Genomic DNA, 27,433 nt, shown 5'->3' with positions numbered 1-27,433 from the left:
TCCTCCTTTCCACCATCGGCGCTGTAGCTAGATACAGCAGCTTTCATGTAGTCAGCCATTTGTAGTTACACGAAGTTCACTTCGCGCAAACCTACCCCCAACACACAAGGAAAATGGAGGATTGACTTATCGTGCAAGAACGCCACAATATCGTCGAGCATTTTTGTCAGCTGGGTGAGTTTATAATATTTTCAATATCTGATTTACGATATAAAACTCCATCGTAATCAAATTTGCTAGGTACGTTTAGCTACCTAAGTGTTGCTATCGAGCTACTCCGTTGCTAGTTGCAAGCCATTCGGTTAGATAGCTAGTAACGTTAGTGCTAGCTAACTAGCTGAAGCAGTGCAGGGATAGCGTGGCGGTGGGTTAGCTACTGTAGCTAGCTAGCTAGCAGCTAGCCGACGTTAGCAGGATATCCCGTTTGCAAATCGTCGAGCGTTACCTAACCACAAGATCGAGTCATAAAGTTAGACATTTCATTCTGAAGTGAAAGCACGTATGTTGGTATTCATTTAATAAAGATATCATTGATGCCCATCGTGATGGTTAGCTAGCTAAGTACTGGATGGAGTCGTGCCGTGGAGGGTCGAAGATAATCCAACGTTAACGACGTAACGTTAACTGTTATGCGGTTGCCATCTGAGCCAATTTAACGTTGGTCTCGTCGGGAGACTAGCTGATTAAACGTAACGTTTAGCTAACGTTAACAGGTAATGGGTCATTCATAATGTAGATAACGTTAAAGATGATGTGGTAAAGGAAGCCAATCGCACGTGTAACATTAGCTATGTTAACGTGACACGAGATAGCTGACTGGTTTGCGCTTCTCCTATGGCGGGGTGGCGTGTGAGTGTTTTGTGTTGGCTAGGTATTGAGCTAACGTTATGGTGCGTTCGTTTGTGGTCGGAGGTGGCAAGTCGCAAGTGGCAAAATACCTACCTCCGACCTGTGTGCATTCATGCTATATACCATTATATCACAGTTACCTAGTTATATCTATATTCCATTATATCACAGTTACCTAGTTATATCTAGTGCATTCGAGCAACTGGGGGCTGAGAAACATATCCGAATTTGCGACGAGGAAGTGCGAGTTCATGGTGTTTTATTTAATCATTCCTAGTAGCAAGTCGCAATTTGCCACCTCCCAGTTATAAACGAACGCACCATTAGTAAACGTAAAATCAGGGCTTATCTGCGAAAGAGACGTTACTTGGGCTCGGGTCTCAGAATGATTCATTGTCTAAATAAATAAATATGTTAGAATCAGTTAGTTAGGCTCATTTTAAGGTTGGCTAGCAATAGCTATTGTTGGTGCATATCTAACGTAGGTAGCTAACTAACAAGCTAGCCACGATTGAGACGCTGACATGCTGGTGATGAAATGTCCTACACGGCCTATACCTGCTAGCTAACGTTTGCTTTATCATTGTGGATACATTGCTTGTTCGCCCAAGTACCAGCATTGTACTAGCTAGCTTCTTCTGTGGAGATCACGTAGGTAGGGTTACTTTAGCCCGCTAGCTTGCTAGCAAGGCCCCAGGTACTCGACCTTGATGTATCCGTTTTCTTCGACTTTGGCATTGCGGAGTGCAGATCGCTAGCTAATAACGTTAGGTGAGACTTTTGATTGTTGTTTAAATGTTTTGTCAAGCCAATATTAATCTCTTTAGAGCTAAAGATGGCGAATATAGGTTATGTTACGTGTTGTTTGTGCCACGACTAAGGTTCGCTTGCTAGCTAGTTGCTAGCCAGCTACCCGCCCACCATTACATTAGTCGAATGTTGCTAGCAAGTGCACACCCCTCTTTACTGCAGGAATACTGCTGGCCACTTTTTGTTTTATTTTGGCATAATATCTTATAACATAACATAAGAATTACATAACAATGTTCAATAAAGAAGTGTTACAAATACTGCTGGCCAGTTCCCACCTCCCGTGCCTCCTTCACGACGAGTGTTGTGAACACTGACAACGCCAGAGAATGATTTTTAAAAGATTTTCATTAGCACTTTTGTAAAACGGAGTACAACGACAACAGAAAATTAACAGATTGTGCAGGTGAACATCTAGAAAACCCAAAAGGGCTTATAAAAAGGGCTTATAAAATGTATGTCACCTCAATCTCAATAAATCATTGGTACATAGTCATTTGCACACTAAATGAATGAAGAATCATACTCCCACCGACGTATTTTTCTTTAAAATTCACGAGTAGCCCTAGTGTATACTGCTTACTGATTTCCTATATGGATGGATTCATCATTAATTGTACCCCCCATGAAATTGAAGGGGGGGGGGGGTGTATTAAAGCTCTGAGAATTTTTTTATGGTTCAATATTCGCCTTTACTTTCTATTAGTTTATGAATTGGCCTTATCAAGACCCCCAAAATCTTTTTCGTGACATGAGACTGCATGAGACCCTGTGAATTTATTATTTTAGAATTTCGGTGTACTGGCTAGTACACTGGCGGGAAATCTTGTGGTGGAAACGGAAGTGACATGTTTTGCATGTCACAATATCAGAAAAACAACGCGCCCCGCGAAACGATCTACATGCACATAAAAGAAAGACCGGTATTTACCTGCATTGAAGCCATCCTTCCACAAAGTAGCTACAATCTTCCAATCCAGTCACACGCATTTGTTATTAACTTTCCCCATCATTTCAGGGAGTGAGTGGGGGATTGTGGGAAGTGTGGTTCTTAAAACGCAGTGCCGATTTTATCACGACCAGAGGGGCTGCCAAAGTGACGAGTTATCTCATGTAGCTTTAATTTGACCCCTGTACGTTAGTGTTTGGCGTGCGTGCTGTATGTTACTGTGTGCGTGTGAACGTTGTTCGTCCGTCACACGTGCCAGAGCCCACTACCACAGGTGCTTGCCAATATTCATTTTCCCATTGCCAATTGAGGTGACATCAATTTTGCTTTTTACATAAAAAACAAGTATTTTACACAGTAACACTATGGACAGCAGTGGGAGGCATAGACCATAAGGCCGTGTGTCCACCAAAGCATTTTTTCCTGAGCACAGTGTATGTTTTTAATTTTTTATAATGGGAGCGCCGCGTTTTTGGAAACGCCAGCAGTGTAGCGTGCGCTGAGCTTATTTTCTGCGCTGCGCCCTGCACGACAAGCGTTTATCAGTCTGCCCGAGTTGAAAATGTTCAACTTGGGCTGAAAAGCTCGGAGCCAGCTGAGCTCATCAATGTCAGCTTTTACCTAGCCGTCCAATCACAGTGGAGAAGGGGCAGGATAAACACAAGACGGCTCTCTCGACAAAAAGGTTGAACAACTCTAGCAACGTCAACAACAACAATGGATCTTAAATCTTAAAATTCGGACACTAGAAAAAAATGGCAGGCACTATAGTGCACTGTATAGGGAATGGTTCGAACACAGCTCTAGTTTTAAGAATGTAACATACTCCTGAAAGGAAAAAAACTCTTGTGATGGACACATTTGAAATGAACAGTAGATTTACCATCTTATTGCATGGCCTTTTTTTTTCTACCTCTGTCCCAGTGACAAACGTCAGGGTGGGTGCACAAGCCGCCAAACATTGCCAGCCGTTCACCTCCATTAATTTTTTGGACTTAGGCTCAATAGGGGGAATTGAAACGGACGTATCTCGACATGGTCAGAGACGCAGGGATTGGACTGGCATAAAGCTTTCGACCTAATGAATGTATTAATATTATACATGTCCTGCGCACAGAGCCGCAAAATGCATTAATGGATGAAGATCTGTGCTCTGAGCACCATTTCTAGTTCATTTATTATTCTTTTTTTTATATATAAAAAACATGGTCGTTTTGAATACATATTTGTTGTCCTGCAGAAATTTTAAATTGCTTGTTCTTTTTAAATATTAACTATTTTAATCACTGGAATTTTAATTCACTACTTTAGTATAAAATGCTTACATTTTAGACCAAACAAAAAATGTGATGGTTCTATATGCTGGCTCTATAGATAAATTTACATTAGAAAAGCCCACTCAACTTACACATAATTCAACAAATGTACATGCTGACAACATGCATCATGGATGGGGGATGACAGGATCACTGTGTGCACTTGTATTATTGGATTAAATCCTTTAGCAATTGATCGACATGTATGCTGCTATCAAGACATTTTATGTTGTACCTTTGTGATTTTTTAAGTGAAGGCTAAGGGAGAGATTCTTAAGTGAAGGCTAACCAATTGTAATGACACTCAGATGTGGGTCCTACACCTTTAACTCAGTGAGAGACCTCTGAGCCTTCCTTCACTGGGTCCATGTAGTGTTTCTTGCCAATATTACTCTTGGGACCCAGACCCAAATCTTGAGTGTGGGCCAGCTTCTTGATTAGGGTATGGGACAAAACTGCAAGTGAATATTACAGTATCGAAAAGCCTTTTCTGTCCTTCTACGTGTAATGTTCATGTTTTGAATACGTTTGTACATCAGTTGAAGAGATGGTAGTGATCATTTAATGACCTATGGATTCTATAGAACTGTCTCTCCTGCAGTGCACTGATTCAACATGTATTCTCTAATCTGTAGGTCCGGTATCCTAGTACCAAACCTGTGATGACCTCTTCTAAATGTAACTGGATGTAAGCAAAGAGAAGAGCAAACCCTTTCTCATCTAAGAAGCACCCATTCAGCTACCCCAAACTACAGAGCTGCAGGTACTGTCTGAAATGTTTTTTTGTGGTTGAATGAATGTTACCCATCTGAAACTTCTCACATCTGATGGACTAGTGTGGTGTTACTACAGACTAGGTTGGATTCAATTGTGGTGTTCAAGAATTGTATAACATGGGGGTGGATGACCCACTTATGTCATGTCACACTGCTTAAAAGAGAAGTTTGGTATTTATCACCAAAACCCCTGTTATAAGGTTAATTACTATCACATACAATGGCCCATATACACATTTTGACAGACTTTGTACTCTTGATATATTAGTGCTTATGGCTCATGTCATGTATGATGCTAAATACCAACCTACTCCTTTAAGTCTACCTACAACAAAATCTGATTTGACCAATAAGCAAATGTTAATGGTACAGTGGGACAATGAAATGTCCACAAAAGTAAAGCTCAGCTACAGCTTATCAGTTTGAGTGCGTCCATCAGACTCATATGTAGTAGGGATGCCCCGATAACGGTTTTTGTGGCCGATACGGATCACCGATTGTCTGAGCCATATCTGCCGATACTGATTTTTTGTTTTGTTTTAGCAGCTGGTAGGCAATAGCAGTATTTAACAGTTTAAATACATTTCATCCATCAAATTGAGTCCAAAGTAGGCCTATCCGCATTTTTTCCTACCTATTTACCTGATTATTATATAAACAGAACCGTGTGTGCATTCTTGGTAGCGCAACATGATTTACACCATCCTGAGTCAAAGAAGTGAGTGAGTGATTCAGGTGACTCCGCTCCAGCGAGTGAATGTAGGCTACATAGAGTGCAGCAATCTAACTTAAAGTTAGTTGAGTGAATTGAAATCCCCATCTGGGAACACATTTCCTTCAGTCCAGCATTTATTTTTGTTCACCGCAAACTACCTTTAGTTTTCAGACTGTTTGCAATATATAGCATATGTTTGCAAACATTGTGTCCTGCCCCAGATTACATGCGAGAGAACGGAGCTACATATACCTGTACGCGCTGCCTGTGACTGGGGACAGGAAAAAGAGACAGAGGGAGTGTGGGAGAGACCGCGTTGTGTTGAAACCTTTTTACCTTGATTCCCCACAACGTAGGCAATTTTTTCCTGGCATACACTGCAGATGGCATGTGTTACATCTGTCTCGCAGACATTTTAGTAGTTCCACAGCGTTCTTGATCAGTTGTCATGATCGGCGACTAGAAAGCATTATTCCCCGATCTCATATTTTTACTGAATATCTGCCCCATTCCGATTGCTGGCCAATCGATCTGGGCACCCCTAATATGTAGTTGGAGGGAAAGTGCCACACTGGAAATATGGATTCATTAGAGAGCACTCACTGCCACAGAGAGAGAAATCATGGGAAACATGGAAGAACCTTTCCAATGACCTGGAGAACCCTTGTAATACTCCGTGTACAGGTATGATAAAAAACAAAAACAAGAGTAACTCATAGTTCGTCTCTTGTGCTTCTCTCTTAACTGTAGATATTGTGTTTGAAAGTAGTGAGTGACTCCATCATCTATGGAGGAGAATGTGAGCCCTGAGCTCTCTCTAGCTCCCGAGCCAGAGCAGAGCCAGGATCCTATGGATAGCAGCTCTCAAGGTACCTCAGACAAGCTTCTTTCCACTTATGAAAAAGGGGGGCTTCTTAAATGACTTTTCACTGGCACAACTGCATTGTTGGATCTTCTGCCTTTCAAGGGTGTTGATTTGGTTGTGCCGACACTGGGCAGGAATAGTGAAATGAGTGCATGGATCTTAACTTCTCACTTTTTTTTTTCACCACCCGAAGTGATTGATTTTGAGAGAATTTCATCAGATCCACCATTCCATTTCTTAAACTTGGTGTGTTGATTTCATCAACAGTTAACACAGAGAAAGATAAAGAACAGAAAGAAGAGGACCAAGAGGGCGATGATGTTCCTGAGGCACAGCTAGAAGGCACAGAGAAATCTGCCAAGGCCACTAGTGAGTTCAGGAAGACTTGGGGATTCCGCCGGACCACCATTGCAAAGAGAGAGATGCCGGGGGAGGCGCCTGCCGAGAGCCAGGAGGGCAGAGGGCCCGTTCGCCGCAGCGGGAGGCAGGCCAAACGCACCGACAAGCTGGAGGAGTTCCTGCTCACCACCAAGAGAGGAGGAAGGAAGAGTGGACTTGCCAGCCTCGAGGGTGGGGATCCCCCTTCACAAACTCCCACCGACGCGGAGACTGCATCAGAAGCCAGCTTCGATGGCAACACTGATGGGAAGTCTGTGGATGACAAGCCTGAGTCCCCGGAGCGGATGACGAGGAGTGGGAGCAGGATGAAGACTGCCGGGAAGGCTAAAGGTGGCAGAGGTTGCCGGGCTGGAGTAAGCTCAGTCAAAGATGATGGAAGCTCAGAGAATGAGAATGAAGAGGATGGTGATGTTGGTGGTGGTGGTGGAGATGCCTCCAAAACACCCCAGTCAGACAATCGGGACCAGCCAACGGACCGGGACCTGAATGTGGAGAAGGAAACTGAGAAGCCCAGTCCTGCAGAGACGGAGGAGGGGGATGCAGCACAACCTCAGCAAAATCAGGAATCGGTGAAGAACAATGTTGAAGGAGAGGAGGAGAAAAGCGAGGAAAAGAATGAAAATGAAGAAAAGGAGGTGGTGGCAAAGGAGGAGGAGGTGGGTGAGAGCAAGGAGACCGCAGTGACCAATGTGAAGCGTATATCAAACAGATCTCCAGCCAAGGCAGCCAGTTTGAGCTCCACCCCAATCAAAAGAGACACTAAGGCCAAACCGGGGCCCAAGTCTCGCAAGGTCCAGGAGGAAGAGGATGATTCCGAGGAGTCGTCGTCATCATCCACCACCACCTCATCTTCCAGTGACCCGGACGATGGTGGAGGATATGACCCCAATGCACTGTACTGCATTTGTCGTCAAAAACACAACAAACGGTAGGCACTTCGTAATCCAATGTATTGCAGATTGTAAACCATTGTTACAATTTGTCCATTGTATTGCATTAAAAATCACACAGGCCCTCAGCTTTTGGTAATTTTTTAGATGATGGACTAATAACTCAGTGATCAAAATACTTTGATGAGCCTGAATAGACATGAACCTTTCATACACCACTGTTATGCTTGTAAACTAAGTTATAATATCATCATAGATTCTACATTCATAACTGTCTAGCTTTGAAGCCTCCAACCCCCTCGGTCTGCTGCGTCACTGTGAGTGCCTTGTGTGTTCCCAGGTTCATGATCTGCTGTGACCGCTGTGAGGAGTGGTTTCATGGTGACTGCGTGGGCATTACTGAAGCCCGCGGCCGTCTGATGGAGAGGAATGGTGAGGACTACGTCTGCCCCAACTGCAGTGCCAAGAAGAGCCAGGCCATCAAAGCGGCTGTTCCTGCCATGGCCACTGAGAATGGGAAACCCAAAACTGTTGTTGCTGCTGCATTCCCTGAAACCCGTAAGGCCGAGTCCGGCCTGTCTTTGAGCCCTGCTGTGTCCGCTCCCTCGGCCATGCCCTCTGCCGGTACAGAGGAGAAGGGCAGTGACGACCTGGGCATCAAAGGGAGGATAGAGAAGGCCACCAACCCCAGTGGGAAAAAGAAGATCAAGATCTTTCAGCCGGTAGAGTTCTGCTACTTATTATTTTTTATTTTTTTTACCTCAAAGCAGGGGTGTCAAACTCAAATACACAGTGGGCCAAAATTTAAAACTTGAACGACGTCGCGGGCCAACATTGAACAAATTAAATTTTTAATATGGACCCGAACAAGTTTTGCTTTAACATTGAATATGCACCTATCACTTTCACTTTTGGTGCGCATCAATGGTGTGCACTAACATATGTGAATACGCCCTCAGACACAAGTGTTGGTGCTCCATCTGCTCAGTAGAGAAGCTTGTAAAACCCTGACTGTCCTACAGCCAGGCAGGCAGACAGACAGACAGACAGGCAGGCAGACAGGCCGGCAAGAAGGCAGACAGGATTGAATGAACAGGAACAGAGCAAAAACAGCGGCCGGCTAGTTTAACACAGTCTCTATCACAGTGAGACGTTACATAACGTAAAGCTTCTGTTTTCTGCCTTTCTTTTCGCCATTTTTAAGAAGGGGTAACACGATTACAGTTGTAGTATGAGATTGCTATGACTACTGTCACAGAAGAGAGGGCGTTTCTGGGTCCTGTCTTGATTGACGCGCCAAAACAACAGCAGAGCATTATGGGATTTGTAGTATTAGCGGTGAATGCGCTGTATAATACTGGTGGGCCAGCTCTAGTAGTCATTTGGTATTGCCTCGCGGGCCAAATATAATTACACTGCGGGCCAAATTTGGCCCGCGGGCCAGAGTTTGACACCCCTGCCTTAAAGCATAGTATGGTACTTTGGACATTTAACCCTATTTGCGATATGTCTAACATGAACCTGACACATGGAGACCATAATTTCACTGATCGCTCAAGTATTGAGCTAGATTGACATTTTCGTCTGCTGCAAATTTCTTTACAATGGAAAAGGATGGTGCCATGGTCAACGCGAAAGTTTTTCTGAGATGGAAAGCTCATGGTTTAATCTTACTTGGTCTCAGTGTTAGTGGTGTCACGATTCTCAAATCCACAATTCAATTAAATTTTCGATCGTAAGGTCATGATTCAATTTTCTGATTTTATAATAATTCCCCATTCCAGGTCGAAAGTAATGTTAGCTAGCTTTCTGTCAAGTTAACGTCAGCTTTACATGCCATCTCTAGCCTTGTAGCCAACCTTTTGAATTATACCATTATATCAGCATATGCAGCTACAAAATTATCTAAAATACAGCTAACGTTAACTACTCTGTACTGTAGCCTAGTTGCCGGGACTGAAATTGGAAATGAAGCAAAACAGCTAGCTAACGGTAGCTGTCTGTGTTTTGTGTTGCCTGATTTCAATCCCAGCAACAGGCTGCTTGTACACCACACCAGGATAACGTTCTCTCGGTCATTCTTGTATGAACCCTGAGTCCCTACAGCAGTATTTCTTCCCTGCATGCACCAGTACTTTCCAATGTATAAACTGTCCCATGTTTCCAATGTATAAGCGCCTTGTCTGATTTGAATACAACTAGTTTGGCTATCATTCAAATGAAAACCGATTAGCTACCTTTCCCAGCTAGAGCTATATTCCCATATACATGGGCAGGGCTGGCCTGGCCTAGCGCAGTTTGACTTGGCACATCAGTCCAGCGCGGTTGGGATTTGCATTCCCATAACAACAAGGCAGTCCTGTTTGAAGGTGTGTCTATAGACCTTTTCAGTGGAGTTTTCAGTCACTAGGGAAACTGGTCCAAACAAACTGTTTTGAATATGAACATTCCATGAATTGGTAAGTCAATTTCATGGAATGTTCATAGTCAAAACAGAAAATTAGTTTGGACTGATGATACGCAGGTCATGTTAGATTGTACATGGGGACTCAAAAAAGTCTATTATGGGATGAAATTCACAGTCTAGCTTTAGTTTGAGATTTCCTACCACACCCACCTGCAGTTAGTTACCCACCTGGGATTCATCCCTTTGTCTATTGAGTCTGTGTAAACTAGCCTACCATCCAGCGACCTAGGCTAATCATGAATGTGGGGGGATAAATAATATAATACCCTAGGGTATTACTTGTAGAATATTTTACTAGCCTATTTATTGTGCTCTCGTAGTTTATTATCATGGATGTTATAGCAGTAGACTATCCATTCACTTTGCGATGTGCACATCTTAAAACCTAAAATAGGCCTAAAGCAAACATTTCATTTGGAAAAATAATTTATTTGAAAATATTAGAAATAAATTCCATTGCGGTGTGTTAATGGACTGAATTGCAAACTTTTATTTTGTATTATGAGAGCTGTGGAGGTCCGGCCAGTTGAGTTTAATGAAACACTTGGAAAACACTTGGATATTGGAAAGAACAACTATGTTTTGAACTTATGAAAATGTCTTGTTTCGCTTACGAAACAGTTGGCTATATCCTGCCTGGGACAGTGGCATGCCCATCTTGACGTTGCTGTTACCTGCGCTGGCGACGAAAAAGAAAATCAGTGCGACGCGGCCACACCCAAAGTGGTCAAAACTGCTAATGGGAATGAGGCTTAGCTTGGCTCAAATGAAAACGTAGCTACCTTTTGGAAGAGGTGGGAAAGCAGACTAGCGTTACTCTACTTTTTTACGGGGAGAATCGCAATCCTGCTTTTGATTTCGATCGAAATCAAACGTCCATTTCGATCAATCGATCAATTTATTCCCATTAATTCCCATAAATTCCCATACATTTCCAGTTTATTCCTGTTAATTCCCATAAATTGTCTTTGGGAAGTTTTAGTAAATATTCCTGAATTTTGCCACCCTACCAACCACACTACCACTAAACCTTCGCTCTGTTTACTGTAGAGACGACAGATAGTCGTCCGCGTGGCTGAAGGTTACAGTGGCTGTGCAGTCAGCAAGATAGAACTTATATTTCAAACATAGGCGATTTTACCCTCTGAGAGTAGGGGGGGGGGGCAACATTTTGACGTGAGAAAAAAAAAACTGTTCTGCCGTCCCGTGCCATCTGTTTACAAAGAATGCCAGTTGTGAACAGTATGCTAATAAGAAATACGTAGGACAATTCAATATGCACAACGCATCAGACTTCATAAAGACACCACGAGCATGTCAATATGACTTTATGACCGAGCACTAGGCCATACCCAACATCACAACAATAAAACTGCAACTGCCTGCTGGTGCTAGCTTCCTCGCCGATGGTGATGTTGCTAGTGCTAGCTTCGATAGCCTCTGGAGCACTTCTGCATTCGATTGCACCTGCTGCGGTGTCATTTTGAGTGGTAGCTTCTTCATTAGCATTGCCAGTTTTTTTTATTTTTTATGAAGAAGTGGTCAATTGTTTTTATACCTCTTTTCGCCATTGTGAGCAGGTTGGCTAGTTGTAGCTTGTTGAGCACTGAGCAATACAGTCAGATCTAATTTTTGCGGTAACATCAAACCGGAAATAGTTGAGGTCGACGGACGAGTTGTGCCATTGGTGGATTATGACTATATTTTTTTTTTTAAAGGTAGCCTAGTTTAAGTAATAAATACACTTTTAAAATGAATGATGACCTAACACAAACTGGTACAAACCACAATTATGTATTTAATAATTGTGTTAATTAGTTTAAAAAAAGAAAAAAGAATTTGAGCAGAGTTGGGCTGGCCATCAGGGGGGGCACTTGCTATAAAATCGCCCATGATTTCAAATGTAACTATTGTTTCAACATAGTTTGCATGTAGCCTACATTTCACAGGACAACATACTGAGTAGGGGTGTCTCAATTTTGATTAGAAATCAAAAACGGTTACATGGGAATAAACAAATTTTGCAACCCTAACTGTCGATTGACTGTGACTAAATTGTTCTGTTTAAAATGTAGCTGTTTCAACATTCGGTTTGCAAATAGCCAACATTTCACAGGGCCGCATACTGAGACCATGTAAGATTAAACCATGAGCTTCCCGTCTTGGGAAAAATGACACATTTTTGCAATGACCTGCTGTGTTTCATGACCGTGGCCCTGTACACTTCCATTGTAAAAAAAAAAAAAAGAAAGAAATTCGGCCAAACTAAAATGTTGATCTAGCTCAATACTTGAGTGATCAGTGATATTAGGGTCTCTATATGTCAGGTCCATGTTAGACATACTGCAAAATGTCAAAAATACCATACTATGCCTATAAGTGGGTAATTTGTCCAATTTTCATGAAATTCCGGACTAACTAATGTGCAAAACTATTCACCTTTCGACAACAAACGCCTCCTAAATCCAAAATTGGTAATTTGTGTGATTCACGCAGATCCGCTGTGTTTTTGAAATGGCTCTCCCTATCCGCCTCCTCTTTCTCATCTTTTATTTTATTTATTTTTTAATCTTGTTTTTTTCCATTGTCGAGATTTCTTTAAGAAGGTTGACACACCAGGACATGCTAAATGCATTCTTTGTGTTAAAGCTATCAACTATGGTAGTAAGGGCTCACATGCCCTTTTGGCTCAGTGTCAGTGCCACAAGCATAGGTCTGCATCATTTGATCAACTTGCAGTATTATTCTTAGGGCGACTTTTCGTATTGATTCAATGTAGTGGCGAGTGCCAGAAGAATAGCAGGCACGTCCATTCTTCCCGTTGCTTCACATCTTAGGTGCCTTTTTCGCCCCTGATAAGTTTGCATCCCTGTAGTAGGGTTGATTCTGTCACATCTGAATAGGAACTAATACATTTGGGTGTACAGTATGTAAATTAATTTATTTTTTAATTTAATTTAAAAATTAACATTTTTTTCTTGCTAGCTCCTATAGAGACCTATGATCTAGCATTTCAGCGTAACAGAAACATGTCATTCTCCTGTTCTTTCAATGTCTTTTCACCTTATTCCTTTGAGCAGGCAGCAGTGCAATCACCCGCAGCAGCAGCACAGACAGCGTTGCCGACAGAGGGGAAGGAAGGTGAAGGGTCAGATCTGCCCAAATGCATTGGACCTGGCTGTGAGAAGAATGCCCAGCCGGACTCTGTTTACTGTGGCAACGACTGTATTCTGAGACATGCTGCTGCAGCCATGAAGTCCATCACAGATGTCAAGGAGCCCAAACAGAAAGACAAGGACAAGCCTAAAGCACAGAGGAAGAAACCTGGCACCAGGTCAACACCGAAGGTAACACTCTCACAGATCAGAGACATTCTAACTAAAATATGTGTAGGATTTCTAGATTGAGAAGTTAGCATTGTAATTGAAAATAACAATGGTAGCAAATTAGTAATCAGAATCTGTTTTATTTGCCAGATTTTACACATATTAGGAATTTGTTTTGGTCAATCGGTGCATAACACTGATTAGGCAACATTAGACGGTGCAAGGAAAGGATGGGTCAGTGCATAGACGCTATAAGTAATGCAAAACAGGATGCAGCAAAGCAGCCATTCACGGTGCCATCTTACCATATTAGTAAGATGTAGTAGTAATAGAAGGATCATTACTTTGATTTCATGTAGTGGCAGAATAATACATTCATCACACAATTTTGAACGTTCCTTGACAACAGCTCATTTTTCATTTCTAATTGTGCAGTCTTTTTTTCTTTTCTTTCTTCTATTATGTACACCTGTCTCAAGTCTCTTAGTCCATTGTTCCACTGCAAGGGGTTGATTTTGCAACCAAGAAATAGCTATCATAGTTTCCTTGCAATTAACTCATACTTAAGGATCATACATGTCTTTAGATCTAAGTGTGATCTATTTGTGATACCAAAGATTAATTTGGGGCATTTTAGCTGTAGGAACAATTTTGTAATGCTGTAGTATCTCTATGATATTGAATCAGAGGATGGATTTTACCTCGGTTACTTGTGAAATTTGTGTAAAGATGATTTGAAATACTAGAAAGTTTTGTTGCGTGCTGGAATTTTTTTTGTCTATGACCGACACAGATTTGCAGCCAAGTCCCAAGAGAAGTGTGATGATTCCAATCAGTGGAGACTAGTAGTAGCACTTAAGTGATTCCGGTCTGGAGAGGAGACCACATCTCGTGGAAGAGAGATGAATGCCTTTGGGAGAAATGTCTCAACATTTGAAATGATTGATTATTTATAACCTGATAAACATTCACTGTTAAATATCTAATGGGATTCAATATATTGCACTTTTCCCCTAATGTTATGAATTTTCATATGTTGAAATCTTATTTACCTTATTCTTTAATGGACTAGTAGTCTTAAACTTGTATCATGGTAGAATTCAGAAGAAGAATATTTTTACTTAAGGTGCCGCATACTTTTTCGTTTTGTGACTATCAGTGGCCATTTTGCCGATTCTGAAACGCACCTATGTAGATTAGCTTCTTCCATCTCATGTAAGCTACTTTGATGGCTTGCGCAAATTTAATTGAGGTGCAGACGATAGCAGACAGAATTTGCAAGGCAATAAGAAACCTATCTAAACGCCGATGGTGTCATTTTTCTATAGCCATTAGTGTGCAGTCTACATCTATTTCATAATATGTTAAATTAAAAAAGCCTTCTCTGTAACCTTAAACACTTAATGTATTTTCGTTGAACTGACCCTTTGCATTTATAAGTTAACTTATCATACAGCCTAATTCCAATATAAACCAACTTGACCATTAACATTTGGCTATGAAAGCTTTTCACTGTCTTATGTGGTCTGATTGTGTCCGTGTGTGTCTGTGTGTTTCCGTCCGTCCCTCCCTCCAGAAGAGTTCTGCCACTGGGAAGAAGACAAGCAAGAAGTCCACAGAGGAGGAAGAGTCTGACAGTGATGATGATGATGATGACGACGATGAAGATGAGCGTGCCGAGGATCACCCACCGCCACCCGCCACATCATCCTGGTCCAGCGACCATAATTACAATGCAGTAACGCCAGAAAAGACTACACCCTTATCACCAACAGTTTTAAACAAAACGTGTATGTATCTCCTTGAAGGTCTTGATAATCCAAGTTTAACCATCACTTATCTTTTCACACTATAGGGGTTGTCAAGTGATGGACTGTATTATGCATTTGGGATCTCTGTGAGAATCCACATTGTTTTTTCCATTATAAATGTGGTCTTGTCATGCCAACATAATGCCAAAGATGAATTACCCATATCTGTGGGAAGGCACTTACTGTGTGACAGACATTGTGGAGGATATGAACCCAGGATGATTTCAGGTCCACAAATGTTTGACATTGATGCAGTAATGGCCTTGTTAGTCAGATAGCTCTATATGCAGAGTGGGTAAGTATGTGATATGATTTTAGGGTCATACAGTAGTTCTATAGCAGTAAGCATCAATAGAATTTAGTATAAGCTGATTTGGAGTTCCCCATGGTTGAAATGTAGGGCTCATAATGGATTTAGGATAAGAAAGGATCACAAAGTGATAAATGGGGAGTAGATCAATCTTTGACAGGTTACTCAGTGCGAGGGTGATTGCGATGCATGTGTGCCGGTGTGTGTGTCTCTCCACATCCTGAGCTTTCCAACTCTTCTGTCGGTCTGAAGACAGGCTCTGCCTCCTCTCACCAGCAGGTAGGTCTCAGTGACTTTTTATCCCTGGATTACAGGGCCCAATGAAGCTTTACAGCTCACCTTGTGCTGCCAAGTTCAGGTGTAGACCTGTTCAGCACATAATGCAAAGCACTTCGCTACTAGCTTTGTGAAAAACAGGCTGGTTTAATCATTTTTATTCATATTGAATGTCATGCATCACACATCCTTCTGGGATATCCCTCTGGCTTTAAAATAAAAGGTGATATGACAGATTTTTTGATGCCTTGATTGATTATGTGAGAGGTGTTGGATTACTGGGAATGACCCAGCCAGCACAGCACGTGCTGCTGCTCTACATGATCTGAGGGAGAACCTGAAGTCCACAGACTGAACAGCTGGGACAGGAAGTCCATAGTTGAGATGAGAGAACCTGAAGACGCTACACAAGAGGTGTAGGAAGACTTCATCAGAAGAGTGGAAGACCGGAGTTGAAGACAGATGTATGTGCACAGATTCGGAGCAGAGAAGATACCCCCCCAGCAGCCGTGACACCTCGCTGACTAACTGATATGATTTGCAATGTGCAGTGGTAATTGCTTGTCTTTTTTTTTTAAACAATGAGGAACTATTTTTATGGAGTCGGTGTGCCGTGACAAGTTACTGTTATTCTTGACCACGTTTGTGGTCACACCACAATTGTGCTTTGAGTCACATGAATATGCGTGGCAAGTCTATCCTCAGCAGCTGGTAATGGTGTAAGAAAGCGCTATGACTTGTATGCCCAGGTCTCTTATCCCAATAACGGTTTGTCCAGACACTGGTTATGGTTGAAAACTAATCAACACATTTTCAATGAGTTAGGAGGTTGTGTTTTTTTGACTAGCTGAAGTGAATAGTTTGTTGTGCTTGTAATCAATATTTGAACAAGTTAATAACTGATCATTGAGGAACAAATGATTGTAGGTAAGCAGGTTCAGCAGTGTCGAGGTGCAGTTAAGTTGATACCGATCACTGAATGTGTCTGTTGCTTTGTATTCAATGCGAGCACATTTGTATGGGTGCATCTGCCTGTTGATTGCTGTAATGATTATTCTGAAGGATAGTGTGATTTTGATATCCATAGAACAATTGTGGTGGCAATGGGCCAAAAGCTGTGACTGATGTTTGTGTTAATATTGACAAATCTTGCAAAATGTGTAGTTAGATGCAAGCACTTTGAGAATAGTTGGTATTGGTTATTGCATATGGACTTCACTGACTGGACATTAGATGAACATCTTTTAAATTGAGAAGCCATATGGTCAGATCATGAACTGCAGTGCATATCATTTAAAAATGTTTTAAAGTGAATTGTCAAGGTGTATTTTAAGACTGACCCATGGTAAGTCACTGCTGTTTAGTAGTCACTGCCAAATAGTTATTTTGGGGGCTCTAATTCCCTGTTGGCCTCAAGGTTCTGCAGGAGACTTGGTAGTAAGATTAAGTGCAATAGCTTTAGTAATCATTGATCAAATAATGAAATGCAGCCCTTTTTTGGGGAATACATGGTAAAACATCTGCTGATGGCTTGGTGGTTGAGTTCTGTAGCTCAGGAAGGAACTGGGGTGAAGGGTGTTAGGCTTGCAGGCACAAGATACTAAAGAGAAGACTGTCACCCCCCCATTTACTCTGCTGTATATTCACTGAATGTGACAACGTGGGAATTCAGAGTGGGTCGCTTGTGATTATCCAGAGATGTTGATTCATCAGTAAAGAAGAGGACCACCGTTTGAACTGAAAAAGCTCTACAAAGGCTGGATGATGTCTACTCATCCCATAGCTAATATATATATCATTATCCAACAAATAAAGGGAATTTAACACTTCTTCTTTTCAAGTTCCTCACTGATCTCCATGTTGTGTGCGTATGTGTGTTTATTTGACCATTTTGATTTCTCATGTCTAACATCGAGGCTTTATTTTCTAGATCTAACGGGGTGTCCAAAAAGAAACCTTTGCTTATTCATACTGATTGGATCACAATGCGTGTCAATGTTGCTCTCTAGTCAACGTTCACATTGAATATGCTTCCATGCCCTCATTCTGAATTTAATTGTATTTGACATGGCTATGATGGGGAGGTGTTCATGAAGGTCCATGAGCAGTGCTTTAATATGAATTGTTTTTGTTTTTGCAGGTCCCAAAGAGGACCATGAAACTGATGAGGAACAGAGCAAGAAGGAACCAGTTCTTCCTGAGAAGAAACCCTTGGATTCCACCTCAACCCCCAAAGGAACCAAGAAATCCTCTGGGCCCAAAGAAGCCAAGGCGACCATCAAAGGGAAGAAGCCTTCAGCTCCAGTCGGCAGTTCCAAGTCATCCAAGACGCAATCAACTGCCCCCAGTAAAACATCCAAGTCAAAGAAACCAGGTCCTCCACCTGTCCCGGCTGCCTTATCCACTGGTCCTGTTCACATCACAGGAGCCTTGAGAGTCACCAAGTCTACCTTCACTATCCCTAAGAAGCAGCCGCAGCAGAAGGACTCCCAGGCCCCCAGCCACTCCTCTTCATCCAGAGTCCCATCATCTCCAGTCTCCTCAGCGTCCTCCAGTCATTCCCAGTCTTCCTCCTCTAGGCCTCCCCAGCCTGCCTCTTCTGCAGCCTCCATGCCCTCCATACCTCCACCTAACAACCAGATGAGACAGAACATCCGACGTTCACTCACTGACATCCTCTACAAGAGGTGAGTGGGCTATACTCAAAGTAATATATGTATACAATACTGTATAGTGCAAAAAGTACAAAAGCTGTATTGGCTCTTAATACTAGTATTTAGCTTACCATTAGTAAAGATAATTGTCTGAAAGTTGTCTATCTGAAATTGAGCTTAGGAATGGTATGTCATATACACTGTAAAATCAGTTTGTGTGTGTGTGTGTTGTTCCATCAGGGTGAGTGACAGTGATGACCTGAACATGTCTGAGAGTGAGGTGGGGAAATTGGCCGTTACTATTGAGAAGGAGATGTTCAACCTGTGCCTTAACACTGACAGCAAGTACAAGAACAAGTACAGGTCCCTCATGTTCAACTTGAAAGACCCCAAAAACAAGGTCAGTCCACAAACCACAGAAGGGTTTTTGCTAAATCAAAAATTGGGTTCAACTTTAATATTAATTTCATTAATATTATTGGCCCAAGTTCAATTTTGATGCATATTTATATTAGGCCCTATATAATGTTTGAGAATAACATTATTCACGTCAACATTATTGATTGTGATGGGTTTGTCTCAGGGCCTGTTCTACAGGGTAGTCTGGGCGGAGGTCAGTCCCTTCAGGCTGGTGAGACTGAGTGCTGAGGAGCTGCTCTCCAAAGAGATCTCAGAGTGGAGGAAGCCTGACAGCACAGAGGTACAATCTAACAATATTCTTGTGCTGCATTCAAATCCTGAACTTCACTTGTACAAGTATTGTGTCATGTCATTTTCATGTTGATTGCTGCCTAATCATATTGAAGCTAAAAGGACATTGACCTAGCATCCCCATGAAACATAATGGATTGACTCATAGGTCAATCTTTATCAAGGTCATGGTCATCTCTATCTCACAATGAGAAAATGATGAGGCCAGACATGAGACAAACAAGCATTACACATCACTACAAATTATATGGAAACATATACAGTAAAGTACAGAGATGCTGGGTGTGAAATATTATTGCACTGATCTGTATTTAAAATACTACATATACTGATATTTGCTCATCAGTCTCCATCATGGATGTTGTTCCCCCCCCCATGTCCAGGCTCCTAGTTCCAGACCTCAGATAGGGCAGGCCAAAGCAGGCCACAGGCATGAGGCTGGTCACCCAAATGTTGACATGGAGGACGCTCCTCCAATGTCGGATGGAGACGTATGTATCTCTGCCACATCTCCTTCTCCTCGCATGGCTTCTGCTGCAGTAAGTGGTGTCTCCCGCCTCCTCTTTGACCATTTCATCGTCATATTTTCTCATATTTCTTTTAGATTAACCTTTGCATGGGTTCCTCTGCAGTGCCACAACCACAAATGAAAAGAAAGATACTGATTTTTGAAATTGTTATATTTTCCAAATGAACTCTATTGCCAAACCTTCCTGTTCTTACCGTGTCCCATTTTGCCACTGAAGCTTACTTCCATCCCTGCAGCCCTTTGCAATCCCCCGATCACACCCTTCTACAAAGTTTACAGTTTGTTGCCATGGAGAATAATTAATGTAATGGCTGAACAGGACCAGACCTGTCTTACGCCATATCAGTTTTTGTTTTATGCAATGTGTCATGACTCATTGTGATCAGTCTCTCATTTGAGTCTCCCTGAATGGCAGTCAGATTTTACTGTCGCTTTTTCCTATGTCTTCAGGAACAAGAGGACTCAAGTTCCACTCCCTCTGGCTCAGCTCAGGGGTTTGCTGGTGCTGCTGCTGGTGGTGCCGTGCCAGACGTCTTCAGCAACATGCTGAAAGACACCACTGCTGAACACAGAACCCACCTCTTTGACCTCAACTGTAAGATCTGCACAGGTAAAACTAAAAGAAATAGGCTGGAAGATTGAAGTGTTTGTGTTTGATGGCAGGATCTCAGTCTTCCATAGTATACTAAGTATATCCCAAACCGAAACCGACAGTACTTGCCAAAAGTTGCTTGATGGGATATGTCTATTCTTCTGACATTAACAACACTGTACTTCACATGTTCCTCCTATCCTGGTTCTACAGGCCAAAGGGCAGAGGATGAGCCAGCAGCTAAGAAAGCCAAGCTGTCCAAGAAGCCAGAGGTGATGCGGCCCAGGCAGGACCTGCGTCCGTCGCGGTCCTCCTCGGGTGAAGTAACTCCGGCCTACTACTCCAGCAGTGACACGTCCGTCCCTGAACCCATGCCTCCGCAGGAGGACATGCGCAGCCTGTTGCCTCCACCACAAACACTCCCCCCCACTGTCGCTGCGCCCCCCACCATCTCCTCTGTCAGCATCACCCGCAGGGACCCCCGCATGGCTAGGCACAGCTCTGCCGTGACCATTACCCACACTGTCCGGGAGTCCTCCATGGCCAGGCCTTTCTCAGCAGAGCCTGCTTTTGTGGCGTTGCCTGCGGCAGTGGAGGTGGTCCCCAAGGGGCCCCTACCCATGCCCCCAGCTCCGCCTCCATCCCTCCCCAAAGCCGTCCTGCAGAAAGTTGCCGCCTCATCCGACACCAGGCTCTACGGTGCTGCAGCCACCAGGTCTTCTATCTGTTATTGCCGTTTGATTCATGTAAAAAAATCAACATGGTTAGAGTCTTAAGATTTTGTAAGCAGTTATCTTTGTGGTTGCGAGGATAGTGTCAAGTGCTCTATAAAAGGTTTGAAGTGAACATATCTCTATCATTGAAAGATGTCCTTGGAAAATGGCATCTGTGTTAATAGCTTTGTTTGGCTTCTCCAGTGCATCACAGCCTCCGCCAGAGGGTGAGACGGCTCTCTTCCTGTCTGGCCAGGAGATGATTTGGAAAGGACTTGTTAACATGCATACTGTGGCCAAGTTTGTCTCCAAGGCTTACCTGGTCTCTGGATCCTTTGAGCATCTAAAAGAGGTTGGTTTCCCTCATTGTTGTGAAATATTCCTTTTGCCATCGCTGGATTCAAATTTGGCTGGTGATGTCAGAGGGGAAGGCTCACGGCAAACTGCAACTGTGTGACATTTGATCACAGTTAAACATCTTTTACATTTGTGCTGAACAGGTTTCTATTTTAGGACTCGGGATATGTATTTCATTGAGACATTCAGTGTGGTAACATTGTAAACCCCATCCAGGACCTGCCAGACACCATCCAGGTCAGAGGTCGGATCTCCCCTGACACAGTATGGGATTATGTAGGAAAGCTGAAGACGTCTTTGTCCAAGGTACATTTGTCAAAATTCTGCTTTAAATTGGTATTGGCGTGTGAGCCTTTTTATTGTTATACTCTGGTTTTGATGAAACCCCTGAGGTCACCCCCCCCCCCCCTTCACCCATTCTCTCCCTCCCACCCTCTGTCTGTCCTCAGGAGCTGTGCCTGATCCGTTTCCACCCCGCCACAGAGGAAGAGGAGATGGCCTATGTCTCTCTCTTCTCTTACTTCAGCAGCAAGGAACGCTTTGGAGTGGTCGCCTACAACAACCGCCGCGTCAAAGATCTCTACCTCATCCCCTTGAGCTCCAAGGACCCCCTCCCCTCCAAGCTTTTACCCTTCGATGGGCCAGGTAAGAATTTGCAGGACGAGATGCAGATGGATCTTTTAACATTTCCTCTAGTTTCTGTAGGATCTGGCTAAATTTGTTGTTTAATAAAAAAAAAAATATTTGAATTAAGAGTGACTTTCAAGGTGAGTATGTTCAGGATTTTCTGTTGAAATGGGGTGAAACACCTTTGTTTTGTTCAATGTGAAATGAGAGCTTGTTTCAGGATCAAAAATTTGCACTGTAGGGGGCGCTCACTGACAGACTTAAGCTCATCTATCCTACAGTATGAACAACATCCCTCTGTACTTGCCTGTTTGTTCTCTGTTGATGATCTTGTTCCACACGTCTGTTTTAAATAAAGGATGTTGTGCATCGCAGGTCGGTGCCACCTTAGTTGCTAGTCTCAGCTTGTGGTCTTTTATGCTCACCTACCCAGTATTGTAGATAAAATGAATGTTGAATGTTGCATGGATAGAGGAATGGTAGAGTTCCAGAAATAGACATTAGCCTCATTGTATAGCACACACTGAATACTATACATCAGCACTGGAAGTGGATGAACTGCACCAATGGAGCTGTCTGCATCATCCATTGCATCATCACTGAAGGGATAGCGTCAGCATCAAACCTGTGTTTTGAGCCATCCAATGCCACAGTTCAAATGTCTGGAGAGCCCTGGTAAGTCTTCATAGGAGAGGTCCAGCTTGGAGAGCCTTGGATAGAGATGGACTTAATCATATTGGAAATATCAAACAATGTTGCATTCATTTTGGACCAGTATGTGTTATTAACCTTTTACACATGAGAAAATTGATCATTACTAACCACAAGAAAATAAACTTGTGTGAAACATGTTCAGCAAAACAGATTTTACACCTGAGATATGGGTATATTCGTACCTCTCAAAATGAACTCTATAACATGGAGACTTAAGCCCAAGTTGTAGCCTCCGGTCTGGCATTAGATAATTCTACAGATATTGGTTCTAAACAACTTTTAAAGCATTTCTTTACTGGTCAGTTTTGGTTGAACAAGGTGGAAACCTTTTAGAACCTTTGACTTTCTCAACGAAACCTTGGAGTGCCTGTTGCCATTTATAATATTGTTCAGAAATATTATGAAACAAGCTCTCATTTCGCCTGATTTCAATATTATTTGAATTTAAATGTTTTGTGGAATTTTGAAATACACACCAGTTACAATTCACAATATATTATTCAGCTGTCCTTAATTATCTCAACTTATTGTCTTGTAGGACTCGAGCCAGCCCGCCCCAACCTCCTACTTGGGCTTGTGATCTGCCAAAAGGAAAGAAAACGTCCTGGTACTTCCTTGGATGGTGAGGAGAAGCGTTCTAAGATCCAAACCAGAGATCAGGATGATGGTGGCCTTCCAAAACCAACCATCTCTCTCAAAGCTGAGGCCAGAGCAGAGAAAGGCTCAAGGAACAGCCAGGAGATTCCCTTCAGCACGACCCCTCCAGGATCACCACCCCCTCTCAGCTCCTCAGAGACGTCCTCCAGCTCCCTGGCCACATCCTCGGTCCTATCTTTGCTCTCTTCTGTCAAAGCTCCTGCTACAGCTGCCCCGACAGGCAAAGACTCCCCGTCCTCCTCCAGTTCCGCAGCCTCCTCCGCTGCCACCCCACTGCAGACCATTCTCAAGACTCTCTTTGGGAATAAGAAGCAGGACTCCGAGTCCTCCCTCTCCCCTTCCGACCAGGGTGGAGAAGTCTCAGTCCCCCCTGCTACACGACTAGATCCCATTGTTCAGCAGTATGGACAGACTTCAAAGGAGAAGCAGGGAGAGGAGGATGAGGACGACCGTCCCTATGACCCAGAGGAGGAGTACGATCCCAGCATGGGCTACGTAGCATTAAAGAAGACGGTTGAGATGGCCAAAGTGCAAGAGGTCATCAAGCAACCTTCGGGAACAGTTACTGAGGTGGATGATGTGGCATATGACCCTGAGGATGACACCATATTCGACGAGGTCAAGACGGAGGTCCCTGGCCAACCTAAGGACGAATCTGGAGGCGAAGCCGCAGGTCTGACTGATCAGCAGAAAATGTTGGAGGATCTGAATACACAAATTGAGGACCAGAAACGACAGCTTGAGGAGCAGGAGGAATCCATTCGCCAACAAAGATCAACCGCAGGGACAGCTGCCGCCATCTCTGTCTCCGACTCCTTGATAACACATCCCACAAAGTCCATACTGGCCAATAGCCAGCTTCTGCAGCTGGGCAAAAAGGTTGAAGAGTTAGTGAAATCCTCATCTGTCGCCCCTTTGATCAACCAGAGAAGGGACCCTCGACAGAGCAGGGATCCTCGACAGGCTGCAGCTGGCAGGAGACCCAACGCAGACTCTGTAGAGAAAGAGGAGACGCCAGCTAACATCACAGAGACCATATCACCACAGCAGCCTACTTTCCAACAACCTGAAACACCGCAGCAACAAGAGGAAGTGATTACAGAGGCACTCCCCTTCTTGGAGTCAGATACAACAGAGGAATCCATTCCTTTGTTAGGAGAACAGATGGAACCTGATATGGAGGTCAACTACATGGAAGACCGAAGAGCAAAAATGGAACAAGCGGAGCAAGCCAAGGTTGAGAATGAGATGGATCGATACAGTATTTGGCCAAATGCTGCCAGCATTTTAAAAGTGGTGGAGATTTCTAATTACGACCAAACCAGTCAAGAATCCACCTCCACTCCCTACTATGATGAATCGACTGACAACACATCCACCGCTATGTCCACGATTCCTGTACTGAGTCAAAATATCACCCAGGTTAGCACCACTTTGGGTGACACTCATACTCCCCACTTGTCACGTGTGGGGACATCAAGCTTCCACAGTGACTACAGAGTTGCTCCTGACATTCCACTGCCCAACACTTACCCACCCCGACCCCCATCCATGCAAGGACTGCCTCCGATGCTTGGGCCGCCGCCCATGTCTGTTCCTCCACCAATGCAGGGTCTCCCTCCAATGTCAGGCCCCCTACCTATGCAGGGTCTCCCCCCACCCATACAGGTTCCTCCTCCAATTCATGTTCCTCCACCCATGCAAGGTGAAGGCAGCCAGTCTCAGTATGGCCCACCGCCTGGTGCTTATCCTCCCTATCAGAACCAGTGGGGGGGCTCCCAGCAGCAGCCGCCTCCTGGGCTTCCCCCGCAGACCATAATGCCGCCCAGAGGACCCCCACCTCCATTCCCTCCAGTGGGCCAGAGAGCTCCCCCTCCCCAGATATTCGATCCCCCCATGGGTTCCATGCCACCCCAGCACATGGGACAGCAAGGCCCGCCTCCAGGCCTTCACCCTCCAACTTTTGATGGGCAGAACAATTTACCCCCATCAAGGTTCAGTGGACCCCCTCCTCCATTCAGTTTCCCTGGACCTGGAGCACCCCCTCTCCCCTTCCCATTGCCACCCCCTGGCCACTTTGACAGCAGAGTGCCTCCTCCACCGCACTTTCCTGGGCCCAGGGGTGCTCCACCCTCTCAGTTTGGAGATCAGGGGTCCCAACCTCCCATGATGGACCAACCTAGAGGCCCTGTAGATCAGTACAACAAAGACAGTGCCGGGTCTTATCAACAAGGCATGGACCACCACCAGGGACAGTACAAAGACAGCCAGGCTCCTCCACCAGGTCCACCTTATAGGGGACCTCCACCAAACCAGTATGAAGGGAGAAGAGGCCCTCCTCCTGGTGGAGAAATGGGTGGACAACGCTTTCAACTGCATAGCCAGTATAGACCACCCTCACCAACACCACACAGGGGGTCTTATGATGACCCACGGGGCCCCCTTCAAGACAACAGGGGGCATTTTGCTGGGCAACAGCGGTACCGCTTAGACAGCCATCCTGATGACTTGAGACCAGGGCGTCATAGTGGGCCACTGCTCCCAACACCTTCAGAGGGTCCCATACCTCTACCAAATCGCATGGGGGGCCACAGTCCAGACTCACACAGGGATGAACACTGGCGCAGACACTCGCCTGGCCTGAGGAGGAGAAGCAGCTCCACCAGAGAGGGCTCTGAGCCTCGCAGTGGAGACAGGCCCAGCCGCTTTGAGGGTGGCCATCGAGAGCGAGAGCCTCTCCCTGGGTCCTCACAGCTGTCTGAGGAGAGACAAAGGGATCTGTCCGAAGACCGCAGAAGGGACAGGGAACGAGAGGGCCCTCATGGGGGTAGGCCTTGGGACCGGAGTCAGGGGAAACGCTGGAGCCGGGAACGAGAGTGGGACAGAGGCAGGGAGAGAGACCGGGAGAGAGAACGCAGCCGGGAGAGAGAGCGCAGCAGAGGCAGAGAGGGGGACAGACACAGAGAGCCAGATGGAGACCGTCACAGGGAGCCAGAGGCAGACAAGAGACGAGACAGAGAGAGAGATCGGGACCGTGAACGGGAGAGAGGGAGGGAGCGAGAGCCCGACAGGAGAGACCATGACCGTGACAGACCGAGGGTCAGAGACCGGGAGAGAGATAGAGAGAGAGACCGGGACAGGGAACGAGACAGAGAAATCAAGGACCGGAGAAGGGAACGGTCCAGGAGCAGGGACCGAGAGCGCGGGAAGGATCGAGACAGAGACAGAGCCAGGGACAGAGACAGGGAGAGGGAAAAAGACAGAGACCGCAGGGACAGGAGCCGGAGCAAAGACAGGAGAGAGGACAAAAAAGACGCTAAACATGATGTTCCAAAAGAGAGTGAGAAATCTGCAGAAATGGAGAATGATAAAAACACATCCTAATGTATTTCTTTTCTGGACTTAAAGGAATTTCACCTTAATTCGTAAAAATATGAATGGACAGTGTTAAATGTTTTTCTACAAGATGTAACTGTATACCTCTAGTTGAACAGTGAACATTTTTGTATCCTTTTTGCCACTTATCTGTTGAATTTTATCACTTTTGAAGAAACTGATTCAAAGGTCATACAAGTTCAATGTGTGCAAGATGTGATACTGTCATTACATTACATACTGTTCTTGTTAAAACTCTTTTATAAAAATCACATAAATCACATTAAAGTAACTGATTAACCGTCTCACCATCCTCAACTGTAAATATGAACGTATTTGTGTATATACTGGTATGTTTTAATGAAACTTTTCTAAGTATAGAAATTATAAGCCATATTGATTGGATAATGTGAGAATCTAGTCATTCGACCTTTAAGTGTGTGTGTGTTCAGCAGTTAACTACAGAAAGGTTGTATAAACAGTTTAAAACATTTTGTCCTAATTTTGTTGTTGCTAATTCAACGTTAATCAAAATCCCATGATAATTTTTCCATGACACTTGAATTCAGTTTTATTATATTTACATGTCAATTCACAGAAGTCCATCTGTCATGCTCATACTTTTCTGATCACTTTACAGTATGTAGAACACATTTGTAATCATCCATTCATTCCATCAGGCCATTGTAAAATACAGGAACATAAAAAGGAGTGAGAGTTTGAAGGAAATTACTGTAAATAAAAT

At 44.0% G+C, this 27,433-nt stretch overlaps 1 protein-coding gene across 4 annotated transcripts; it reads left to right on the top strand.

Annotated features, from left to right (window-relative positions):
* The first annotated feature begins 80 nt into the window (after positions 1-80).
* On the top strand, positions 81-27,362 carry dido1 (death inducer-obliterator 1). Of its 4 annotated transcripts, none has more exons than XM_084440489.1 (17): positions 81-174; positions 4,560-4,687; positions 6,166-6,284; positions 6,548-7,607; positions 7,910-8,291; positions 13,117-13,383; positions 14,942-15,152; positions 17,900-18,446; positions 18,654-18,813; positions 18,997-19,113; positions 19,508-19,663; positions 20,104-20,263; positions 20,459-20,960; positions 21,163-21,310; positions 21,532-21,621; positions 21,765-21,960; positions 23,195-27,362. In XM_084440489.1, exons 3-17 carry the CDS (start codon positions 6,203-6,205, stop codon positions 26,695-26,697), a joined length of 7,581 nt encoding a protein of 2,526 aa, XP_084296615.1. In that variant the 5' UTR covers positions 81-174; positions 4,560-4,687; positions 6,166-6,202; the 3' UTR covers positions 26,698-27,362. The 4 variants fall into 4 exon arrangements, with proteins under 4 accessions (XP_084296615.1, XP_084296614.1, XP_084296616.1 ...); XM_084440488.1 differs by having other exon boundaries at positions 14,939-15,152; XM_084440490.1 differs by lacking the exon at positions 6,166-6,284 and having other exon boundaries at positions 14,939-15,152.
* The last annotated feature ends 71 nt before the right edge of the window (positions 27,363-27,433 follow it).

The sequence above is a fragment of the Borostomias antarcticus genome (assembly GCF_949987555.1).
Source record: "Borostomias antarcticus genome assembly, chromosome: 7".
In the NCBI taxonomy this organism is placed as follows: Eukaryota; Metazoa; Chordata; class Actinopteri; order Stomiiformes; family Stomiidae; genus Borostomias; species Borostomias antarcticus.
The sequence above is the reverse complement of the archived record's forward strand: the minus strand, read 5'-3'. Positions and strand labels throughout refer to the sequence as shown.